General features: G+C 48.3%; 1 protein-coding gene and 1 long non-coding RNA gene across 2 annotated transcripts in view; both read right to left on the reverse strand.

Moving 5' to 3' along the window:
• Nucleotides 1–12108, reverse strand: part of LOC132471299 (uncharacterized) — a 48817-nt gene that overhangs the window by 22604 nt on the left and 14105 nt on the right. The window lies entirely within an intron of this gene.
• mmp24 (matrix metallopeptidase 24) overlaps nucleotides 1–12108 on the reverse strand; it is a 33351-nt gene that overhangs the window by 7738 nt on the left and 13505 nt on the right. Inside the window, exon 2 of the mRNA XM_060070471.1 lies at nucleotides 50–198. Coding sequence (XP_059926454.1) covers nucleotides 50–198 — 149 coding nt within the window. The remainder of the gene's footprint in view (nucleotides 1–49; nucleotides 199–12108) is intronic.

Consider the following 12108-nt stretch of genomic DNA (forward strand, 5'->3'; position numbering starts at 1 on the left):
TGTGTGTGTGTGTACTGACAGGTTTGTGTGTGTGTGTGTGTGTACTGACTCTAAGGTGGTGTGGTCCAGCTGTCCGGTGACAGGGATGCCGTAGAAACGCTGCATGGCCGCGACCGCAGACTGCATGGCCTTCTCCTGCCGCAGGTCTGACGTACGAATGTCCAGAGGGAGCAGATAGCCGTAGTTCTTCAGCCATGTCTGGAGAGAGAGGGAGAGAGAGGGAGAGAGAGGAAGAGAGAGAGGGAGAGATGGAGAGAGGGAGAGGAAGAGAGGGAGACAGAGAGAGGGAGAGGGAGGGAGAGAGAGAGGGAGAGAGGGAGGGAGGGAGAGAGAGAGGAAGGGGTCACTTCACTATACGTCATTTATCATATTCAATACTCAAAGCAACTTAGAGTGAATTTCGATACGTATAAACAAGTTGACATTGTGGATGTAGGTTCACCTTTGGGTGAAGCGTAACTTTAGGTACAGCAGGACTTTAGGTGTAGCAGGACTTTAGGTGTAGCAGGACTTTAGGTGTAGCAGGACTTTAGGTGAAGCAGGACTTTAGGTGTAGCAGGACTTTAGGTGTAGCAGGACTTTAGGTGTAGCAGGACTTTAGGTAGCAGGACTCGGGATGAAAGCGTCTGATGAATGGGGTTGTTGATACTATTCGTATTAAATGATTTAGCAAACTATTTTACCCGAAGTGACTGACTGCCCAGTCGATTGAGATAGAGATCACAAATAATCCGGTATGGGTTGGGGCCAGGATTGGAGATAATGCAAAGGATTCCTTCAGGTAGCCGGGTGACATTGGGGATTGAACCCAGAATCATGCCCATTGGGGTCGAACACCACAGAGACTCAGACAACTACTCCCTTACACACGTTCAGTACATAGTAACCTCAGTGGGGATATTTACCATAAAGATCAACTCACTTTCAGTTTGGCTGATGTAATTCGATAGCAGCATGATTTGATATATTCACAGGGATCACTGTGATAATAAATGTTTATATTTATTAATAATAAAAAACTGACGAAAACCCAGAAGGTTGTGTTACTTCATAAATCACAAAATAAAAGCGTGACACAACAGCATCTGCTCTCAGAGCAAAGCACTCGAAATTCCATTATATCATATTTTCATCGGCTGTCTCTTTAATATAAAATAATACCCACACAGCCCTCCTGAGAGGTGGAGAGACAATAACATAGTGAGAGAGAGACAGCTACACAGAGAGAAGAGAGGGCGAGAGAGAGACAGAGACGGAAACAGAGAGAGAGAGAGAGAGAGAGAGAGAGAGAGAGAGAGAGAGAGAGAGAGAGAGAGAGAGAGAGAGAGAGAGAGAGAAAGAGACAGCCACAGAGATACGGAGGAGTCAGAAAACGAGAGAAGGGTTTGAGAGAGATAGATATAAATACAGAATGAGAGCAAACCGAATAAAGAAAGAGAAAGAGAATAACAAGAGAGATGAGCAAAGACAAATATAAATACAGAGAGATAGATGGTGTCAGAGAGAGTGAGAGCAACAGACAGAGAGGCCGTCAGAGAGGCAGTCAGACAGGCAGTCAGACGGAGTGAGAGCAACTAAAGGGAAGGGAGAGACCGACCATTAATGAGCACTTCTCCCAGTAGATCATTAATATTTCAGACTGTGAGCCTCTCCTCTCTCTAGCCCTGCTACCAGCTCACATCCCCTCTCTATCTAGCCCTGCTGCCAGCTCACATCCCCTCTCTCTAGCCCTGCTACCAGCTCACATCCCCTCTCTCTCTAGCCCTGCTGCCAGCTCACATCCCCTCTCTCTAGCCCTGCTGCCAGCTCACATCCCCTCTCTATCTAGCCCCGCTGCCAGCTCACATCCCCTCTCTCGAGCCCTGCTACTAGCTCACATCCCCTCTCTCTAGCCCTGCTACCAGCTCACATCCCCCTCTCTAGCCCTGCTGCCAGCTCACATCCCCTCTCTCTAGCCCTGCTGCCAGCTCACATCCCCTCTCTCTAGCCCTGCTCACATCCCCTCTCTCTAGCCCTGCTACCAGCTCACATCTCCTCTCTCTATCCCCGCTACCAGCTCACATCCCCTCTCTATCTAGCCCTGCTGCCAGCTCACATCCATCTCCCCTCTCTCGAGCCCTGCTGCCAGCTCACATCTCCTCTATCTAGCCCTGCTGCCAGCTCACATCCATCTCCCCTCTCTTTAGCCCTGCTACCAGCTCACATCCCCTCTCTCTCTAGCCCTGCTACCAGCTCACATCCCCTCTCTCTCTAGCCCTGCTACCAGCTCACATCCCCTCTCTCTAGCCCTGCTGCCAGCTCACATCCCCTCTCTCTCTAGCCCTGCTGCCAGCTCACATCCCCTCTCTCTCTAGCCCTGCTACCAGCTCACATCCCCCCTCTCTCTAGCCCTGCTACCAGCTCACATCCCCTCTCTCTCTAGCCCTGCTACCCGCTCACATCCCCTCTCTCTCTAGCCCTGCTACCAGCTCACATCCCCTCTCTCTCTAGCCCTGCTACCAGCTCACATCCCCTCTCTCTAGCCCTGCTACCAGCTCACATCCCCTCTCTCTAGCCCTGCTACCAGCTCACATCCCCTCTCTCTAGCCCTGCTGCCAGCTCACATCCCCTCTCTATCTAGCCCTGCTGCCAGCTCACATCCCCTCTCTCTAGCCCTGCTCACATCCCCCTCTCTCTAGCCCTGCTACCAACTCACATCCCCTCTCTCTAGCCCTGCTGCCAGCTCACATCCCCTCTCTCTAGCCCTGCTCACATCCCCCTCTCTCTAGCCCTGCTACCAACTCACATCCCCTCTCTCTAGCCCTGCTGCCAGCTCACATCCCCTCTCTCTCTAGCCCTGCTACAAGCTCACATCCCCTCTCTCTAGCCCTGCTGCCAGCTCACATCCCCCTCTCTAGCCCTGCTACCAGCTCACATCCCCTCTCTCTAGCCCTGCTACCAACTCACATCCCCCCTCTCTCTCTAGCCCTGCTACAAGCTCACATCCCCTCTCTCTATCCCTGCTGCCAGCTCACATCCCCTCTCTCTATCCCTGCTGCCAGCTCACATCCCCTCTCTCTAGCCCTGCTGCCAGCTCACATCCCCCCTCTCTCTTTAGCCCTGCTGCCAGCTCACATCCCCTCTCTCTATCCCTGCTGCCAGCTCACATCCCCCTCTCTCTAGCCCTGCTACCAACTCACATCCCCCCTCTCTCTCTAGCCCTGCTGCCAGCTCACATCCCCCTCTCTAGCCCTGCTACCAGCTCACATCCCCTCTCTCTAGCCCTGCTACCAACTCACATCCCCCCTCTCTCTTTAGCCCTGCTGCCAGCTCACATCCCCTCTCTCTATCCCTGCTGCCAGCTCACATCCCCTCTCTCTCTAGCCCTGCTACCAACTCACATCCCCCTCTCTCTAGCCCTGCTGCCAGCTCACATCCCCTCTCTCTAGCCCTGCTACCAACTCACATCCCCCTCTCTCTAGCCCTGCTGCCAGCTCACATCCCCTCTCTCTAGCCCTGCTACCAGCTCACATCCCCTCTCTCTAGCCCTGCTACCAGCTCACATCCCCTCTCTCTAGCCCTGCTGCCAGCTCACATCCCCTCTCTCTAGCCCTGCTACCAGCTCACATCCCCTCTCTCTATCCCTGCTGCCAGCTCACATCCCCTCTCTCTAGCCCTGCTGCCAGCTCACATCCCCTCTCTCTCTAGCTCACGACCTCATCCACAAGCTGATACCAGTGTACATGCTCCTGCGGTTTACTTTGAAGTTATACTTGTGCTTCAAATGCTGCAGCTGTACGTACGCTTTGGGGGTTAGGTCAGGCTTGCTTTTAAAATTATTTCTTTAAAAGAAAATCGAGAAGTAAACATTGATAAAGGATTATACTGCGTTGGTGATTCTGAGTGCAAAATGTTTTAAAAAGAGGTAGAGTGGGTAGTCTGGCAACCGGCATGTTACTGGTTCAATCTCCAGCTCGGTGCTAAGAGCTCAGTGTTGAGGTGTTCCAGAGCAAGACACCTCACCCTAACAGCTCCCGGGTACCTGGTGGTTTCCTTGCATGGTTGACTAGCCGTCATTGTATGAATAGATGAATATGACGCAATAATTGTAAAGTGCTTTCGGTGGTAAAAGGTCTGATAAGCTCTATATAAATGCGGTCCATTTACCTTTTACCATGTGTACAGACTAGGGCCCGACCGATTTATCGGCCTGCCGATTTAATCGGCCGATTATAGCCTTTTTGAAAATAATCGGCATCGGCCAAAAAGACGCCGATTACAACCGATTTTTTTTTATTTTTTTATTTTTTATTTTTTTTTATAAATGTTATTGCGATTAGTATCCTGCAGATTGCGCTCCTACTCGCCTTGCTAACTAACAACTTTAGCTGGAGTAAAAAAGAGGAGATTGAATTTTACCGTACAACATGAAAGCACGCTCGCTCAGGCAGCTGCGCGCTCACCTCACCAATGTACACAAGACGCGTTGTTTGAGCATGTTGTGCCTGTTTTTCTTTAGGTCCCAGGCCATGTTAATTTGTTATACTGTAGACTCTAACGGTGAGACCATACTGCTCAGCACGCACGTGTTAGTCACTGCTCACGAGCGCAGCACATTGGGAGTTAGTTATTTATTTTACATTTTACATTACACTCATTTTTGACTGTAAATGTATTCTAAAACACTCAAAGGTTCTGCATTCAATTCACATATTCGTCAAAAGTGTTAAAAGTATATTTAAGGTATCAAAAACTACGTTTTATATGTTTTTTGTTTTTTTTTGTTTGTTTTTTTTTATCGGCCGATTAAATCATAATCGTAATTTTTCTCTGAAAATAATCGGCATCGGCATCGGCACTCAAAAATCAATATCGGTCGGGCCCTAGTACAGACCCACATCATACCTAGGACAGCCAGAGGTGTCACAGAGTGCCAGGCAGACACAGAGTGCAGTGTTTCGCAAGAGTGTGTTTGGTGTGTCCTGCGTGAATACACTTAGAAACACGTCCACCAAAGCTCGTTACTGTTGCATCTTAGTATTTAGCAGACGCTTTCATCCAGAGAGAGGAAGTGGAAGGAGTGTGGGTGACGGCTGGTGTAAGCAGCCTCACCTGGCGAGGGTCAGTCTGAGGGGACTCTGGGGCAGGGCGAGGCTGCACACCTGGGCTGCATTGGGCGACTAACGCACACCGTATGAACCAACCATCGCCAGAGACACCATTAAGAAGAGCGTGTCTTATGTCTTATGGGAGGGAACACCTGGTCTTCCCACAACACTTTACAAACCGCAATAAACCGGTTGATACATCGTCAACCTGTGTCCTTTTGTCGTAGTCCATTAAAGCCGACCAGTGGTGGGTGACTAGGGGTGGGTATTGCCAAAGAAGTCACGATTCGATTCGTATCACGATTCACATGCCACGATGCGATTCTATCACGATGCATCGCGATACTTGAATTATTGCGATGCATTGCGAATTTTCACTGAACACTGTTAAAAAAAAATTCAGCCATTACCAGTGGCTGACTGGCTGTGTATGATCTGGATAGTGTGTTCAATTGATAACTCAAAGCAACTCAATTCATACATAGCTGTATTTATTGAAACGACTATTACTGGATACACTGACAAGAAGTGCTAAGGATCTATAAAACTTAAAATAACAAAATAAGGATAATCAGTGCCGTTTACATGGCCTCAGTGGTCCTTTAAACCAATGAAATGAAAACATTCAAACATTTCCCCTTTTGGAAGTAGCTGCCATTATAACAACAATATCATTTCATAAACATAAGAGGACAAACTGATTTAAAAAATCAGAAATTTAATTATTCATTTTTTTAAATTAATAATCGATTCTTGGCGTCAACAATCGATGCAGTAGATCGTGAAAATTAGAATCGCGATGCATCGTCATGACGATTATTTGGCACACCCCTATGACTAGATTTCGCTTTCGGCTTTTAAGCATGCGTCAACAATGCCGCCATCTTGCCGCTGGGTAGCCAGTGCCACCCACCTGAATGAATGAACGTCCGATGGGGCAGAGGTCCTTTCACACTCAAACTCACCCTAAGTCAACCTTCCTCTTCAGCAATCTTCAAGCGGGTTGGTTTCTTACGTACGTCAGACGTGTGTGTGTGTTATGGTAATCTCTATCTTGTATTTTTTACATTACTATCATTACCGCGTAGAAACCAACCCTTCGTTCAACTGAACTGCGCAGCTCAAGCGATATCTAGTCAGTATATCTATGGTGTGTGGCAGCAGCCACGAAAGCAGCCAGATTGACTTACAGTGAATATGCTTTTTAGCATTAGCTTGGTTAATGAGCAGGTAGGACATTATGCTCAAGGACGCCTCCAGGTAGACTGAGGTCTCTGGGGGATTGAAACCACAACACTCTGCTGGCAGTCCAACAGCCCCTGGCCACTCCAATATGCAGCCCCCCCAATTAATGCCTGACACACACACATATACACACACACACACACACACACACACACTGGCAAACACCCACACAAACACACACACACACACACTGGCAAACACCCACACAAACACACACAAACACACACACACACATGCGGGCCGTCACGCACTCATACACACACACAGTTACACACCAATACAGCCGCAGCCAGGCGAGATAACTAGCAGACTATTAGGAGCGGCGGTGGAGGGGTTAATCAGTCTGGGTGCCTGACGGCTAAACCATCCTATTTGATCTCTACTTCAAAGACCACTACCTCTGCTCAGCCTGCAGAAACACATTTTATATTCAACACCCTAAATGTCAGAGAGAAACACAGCGTGCAAGGCAGGCTGGACAGAAAACACGCAGCGGATCTGGACCCCGAGCACTTGAACCCGTTACCCATAATGCAGTGGGACCAGGCTGCTGAAGACGGAGAACACGTCAATTGTCCTAGGATCCTGCTGGAGTAATGAATGCATGCATGTTAGAACCGTCGCACTGCAGTAACTCAGCACCAACCAACACAGAGGCCGTGCGTCTCGCCCGTTGGCGCAGGTTGGCCGGTGTCAGATTACGCACATTGTTGGATAAGACGGGGCGTCAGGCCAACTAGGGGAGCATTAAGGTGGCGTTTGTTAGGGCAGCGAGCGAGAACCTCACCGTACTGAAGAACAGACTTCGGTTCTGCAACCGTCCCAGGTAGGGAACTTTTGAACTCCATGGTCCTATCCATGTTCCTCCACTCTCTCTCTCTCTCTCTCTCTCTCTCTCTCTCTCTAATTAAATTACGTTCAAAGTGTTTAGCTGAGGTTTTTGTCCCAAGCGACTTGCAATAAGTGCATTCAACCGTGGTGATTCAACCCGAAAAGTGCACGAATCATGAGTACATCATTCTCTAATTCTCTCTCTCTCTCTCTTTCTCCATCGACTAAAACACTTCCTAAGTCATTGGGTTCATAGCAGTGTGTGTGTGTGTGTGTGTGTGTGTGTGTGTGTGTGTGTGTGTGTGTGTGTGTGTGTGCTAGCTTGCGGCTACAAGCTAAGCGGGGAAAGTGGGTGGAATTAAATAATTCACCAGCTATTTACACGACAATTATCACTGCATCATCACACACACACGCACTCACAAACGCACCAAACACGCTCTTACGCTCACTCACTCAAACACACACACACACACACACACACACACACACACACACAAACACACACACACACACACTCGCTCACGCACTCACTCACTCACTCACTCACCCACACACACAAACACACACACACACGCATACACTATTTATAGTGTATGCTTATGTAGTTATATTGGACTGTGATGAAGTGTGTGGTACATTGGAATCTTTGTTGCAATGCAATGACCAATCACCAGTAACGGCCAACATCCAATTAAAAATACCAATGACAGGGAAGTCCACTGAACTTTATGATCCAATAAGAGGTGTTGATTATTGTAAGAATATGAAATTGAAACACAAAGCCCATCTCCAACAGCTATACTACTGCCCATCTACGATAAAACACCAAAATCAGCCCTTCACCATTACTTTGTCACTGAAAAGCTTTCTTATCATATTCTATGCATTTACATTTCCTTTGATTTCACTAATTTATGTATTGTGCAAACTTTGTTTTCCATCAGAAACGATTCACAAAAACATGGACGTATAAGGTTCAGTTCCATCAACGTCGTCGGCGATCTGTAAATAAAGTTTTGTATTCAAACTCTGGTGGTCCGCCCGGGGAGCTGTCAAGTTTTTTATGAGCCTGACGGCCCGCATCGTGATGAACACGCCGCGGTGATGAAGCTCAGCCGGAACCGCTATCTCTCAGATTATTTTAAACATCGGTAGCGCGCAGCAAGCGAAAAAAAACACCAAAAATGTTCATAGCCGGGAGAGGCTCGTTCTAAATCACCGTCACTGCGGAAAAACAAAACATCTTTTCATTATGGCGCTGTCACTCCGGCGGACGGCTCTGCCCTGGTTCAGTCTGAACCGGCGTTCTGTTAAACCACACAGCCCTCTCTATCGCTCAGTGAGGGCACAGGACTGATTACAGCTGCTGCAGAGATCCAGCTGTTCCAGGTGATAGTGTTATGCCCATGAAACCATTCATAGTCACTGTGTGGCTGTGTGAGCATCATTCACACCGTCCAGAGAAAAATGACTTGGTCGTTTTAATCAAGTACCCTTTTTTAAGTACAATGTTGGTTATTAACGATGCAGATGGTTAATACAGGGGACCAACTCTTGAATGAGTAGCTCTGGTTTTATATTCAACTAGACAATATATTTTCTGGCCATTAGTGAGTTACTAATTACTATTGAGTCATTAAACAGCAGACCCTCGTCTTTTGCTACTTGTACTAGTTACTAGTTACTATTTAGTCATTGAGCAGCACACTTTTCTTTTGCTACATGTACTAGTTACTAATTACTGTTTGGTCAACGAGCAGCAGACACTTATTTCGGTCCACGTAGGAGCAGGTACGGGGGGAGGGCAGGTTTCTCAAGGATGCCTACAGGTAGAATAAGGAATCGGGGGTTTGAACCCTGAAGTCAAACCCCCCAACCGCTAGACTCCTCCAGCCTGGGTAAGACGGGGTTAAACAAAAAGCGTTGAATCTAGAAGAAGAGGTCAAATTTAATGTCAAGACACGGAGAGGCTGCTGGGAAATTAACGAGTAGCAGTAAAGATCGTCAGAGATGTCCTCTGTCTCCAGTAAACTGTTGCCGTAGCAACGGGGCTAGCCACTTAGCTAGCAAAGTGGCGCGGCGGTCTTCTGGGGCGGCCTGTCACTGGGCGAACGCCAGGAGTCAAAGCGTTTAAGCGAGCCAATGGGAAACCGGCGGCCAAAAGGAAGCGCCACACTTCATCAGAGGTCCTTTGTGAGACCAGTGATTACTGCGATTCTATCGGACGACCGCACTCACAATCATCCTGAAACGCCTGCAACCACTATGTTTAAGATTAATTGTGTTTGGGCAGTTGAAACACTGAACTACAGGCGGCACTATAAGTCTGCACTCCAACGATAAATAATGAAATATATAACAAATAAACAAGAAAGGCCACATTTCTCGCTTTACTGTTTATTTCAGGGTTTGTGAATCGGCCCTCATTCATGGTTACCCGGGTGACAACAAACACCTCAACATCCAAACGGCTTTGATGGAGCTCTGTCTCGCTCACTGCCTTGCTGTTCTATCGTTGAGCATCTGTCTGTCTGTATACCTGTCCGTCTTGCAGTCCTCCCTCCCAACCCCTCAGGGCTATAAATAGAGCCAGCCTCCTTCTAAACTATTTACCATCCGCCAACCTGGGGCCAGCGAGGGCAGACTCCCCAGACAGAGGGGGGGGGGGGGGGGGGGGGGAGAGAGGCTGAGACGCAGCCTCCGGCTCTACAGACAGCATCTTCACATTTGGGCTAATATTAGATATTTACATTGAATTAGACTGAATCGTCTGCTCATTCTCCAGGGGCTCTGACACAAATATAGACGTGAGTTTAAGAGCAGGTCGACGGCAGGCCAGCGTGCTCTGGGGTGCTGACAGGAAAGTGACAGACATCGGGTACGGAACCCAGAACCTTTTAATTACCACCCTAGCCACGTCAATGTCCCGCCCCCGTGCGTAGGGAATCAGTACTATAGGAGACGTATGAGTCTCACTTGAGGTGAATCGGAGCAGGAAGGTGTGAGCTCCCCTCGGCTGGGATGAACCGCGGTCGTCTGTGTCACAGCTCATTAATCACAGAATATTAACGGAAGAAGAACGGTGATCTGCTCCATTTAGCACAACCGGGACAGCCAGAGCGCACGCATCCCGTCGTCTGGAAGGGGAGCGGAGCTGTGATTAATACAACACCTGGGTGCAGCCGCCGTGACGTCGCTGGCTGAGGCATAGATCAGAGGAACAACAGGGAGGAGAGAGAGAGGCAAGTCAAGGCAGTCACTGCCTCGTCCAATCAGATGAGGCCCAGGCTATGTGTCACGCATCTCATCCAATCGAATGAGGCCCAGGGTCTTTGTTATGCATCCCTAGAGCGGGACACTGTTTCCAGTAACGACGAGATACACGCCAGGACGGCCAAAGCTAATGGGTCCATGTGTAACCATGTGATCACAGCGGCCGGGTAGAGATGCACAATGGGCACATCGCTATGTGCGCCGACACACGCGCGCACACACACACACATACACACACACACGCACACACACACACAGACACACACACATACGCTGAAACACATGCCAGCACAGAGAAAGGCATACCCTTCCATACACACAAAAACACAAACACAGTATGCACACACACACAAATAAATAAATACATACACATATGCTAGCACAGCACCACACATAGCCTTGCAAGTGGAAACACACACAAACACACATGCACACACACACACACACACACACACACACACACACACAACACATTACCAACAGAAACACTAATGCATGCTTGCAGACACACTCTGTAACCCCGGCTCCATCCCCTCCACACTCCCCTCCATATCTGCCCGCCCCAGAAGCTCTGTCTCCAGCCGTCCTCGTGACATGAAAGATCTAAACTTATCTTCATCAATAATTCCTGCTGTGCGCCAGAATTAGTTGTGGAGGGAGTGGAGAGGCAGCGCTGCTATCCAGGACACTCTCTCTTGCTCTCCGCTCTGGCGTTATGCTGCTGTGTGCGCTCCTGGTTCACAGCTACATCAGGTTCTTCAGGACACACTGATCTCTGACTCGGAAGTGAGGCAGAGAGCAATGCAAGCAAACACAATCAGAATTGGAGCCATTGAAAACACAGGAAATCCATTGCTGCGCAAACTAGTTTCAAAAGCAACAAACAGAGTGCAGAGAAGTTCTAGGAATCAGTACAATGGTTGGTATTGTTTAATTTGTGGCAACAGACACAAATGTATTTACTTTAATTTAAATCAGCTTTGCTTAACCTTTGGGTTTGCCCAAAATGGGTCTCGATCCATTTGGAGTTGGGTCGTGGCTCAAGGGGGTGCACTGATCCGTTAGTTTCCAGGCCGATACCGAGAAATGTCGGATCAGATGATCCGAAGCCAATCACACATTTTAAAACGTAAGAGCAGCCGATCCGAAACCGATAACCGATTTGGTTTAACAGTGAATTAAAAGCTGCACTTGTGACGTTTGTTCAGATTCCTCTGAAGCACAGACCTTTATAAAACCTATTACTTTATTATGGATGAAAGCCAAGTCACGAGTCATGAGATCGGTTGTTGTTGTTTTAAATTAAACAGCCGATCACTGATCACATGTTTATGACGTATATCGGCCGATAATAATCAGTGGCCGATCAATCGGTGCATTACTGCTCAGGGCATATGGTGATTGGTAATCCTAATCCGGTGTGCTCTGAGCTTTCAGAGTGTGCGGTTGGTTTCCACCCACACACTCAAAATTCCCTTTTGGGTCTGGAGATGATAAGGTTGAAAAACAATTAACCTTTAGTGACCTTTAATTGAACGCCTGACCTCAAACCCCAGAGATACAGAGGTCTGTCTGTCCCTGCCCTGTCCTCCTCGGACGATCTGAGCCTGAAGAGCTCACCAAGACCAAACCAAACTCAAATGACCAACTCGACTGTCAACAATGTTTG

This window comes from Gadus macrocephalus, chromosome 13 (assembly GCF_031168955.1).
Source record: "Gadus macrocephalus chromosome 13, ASM3116895v1".
Taxonomy (NCBI): domain Eukaryota; kingdom Metazoa; phylum Chordata; class Actinopteri; order Gadiformes; family Gadidae; genus Gadus; species Gadus macrocephalus.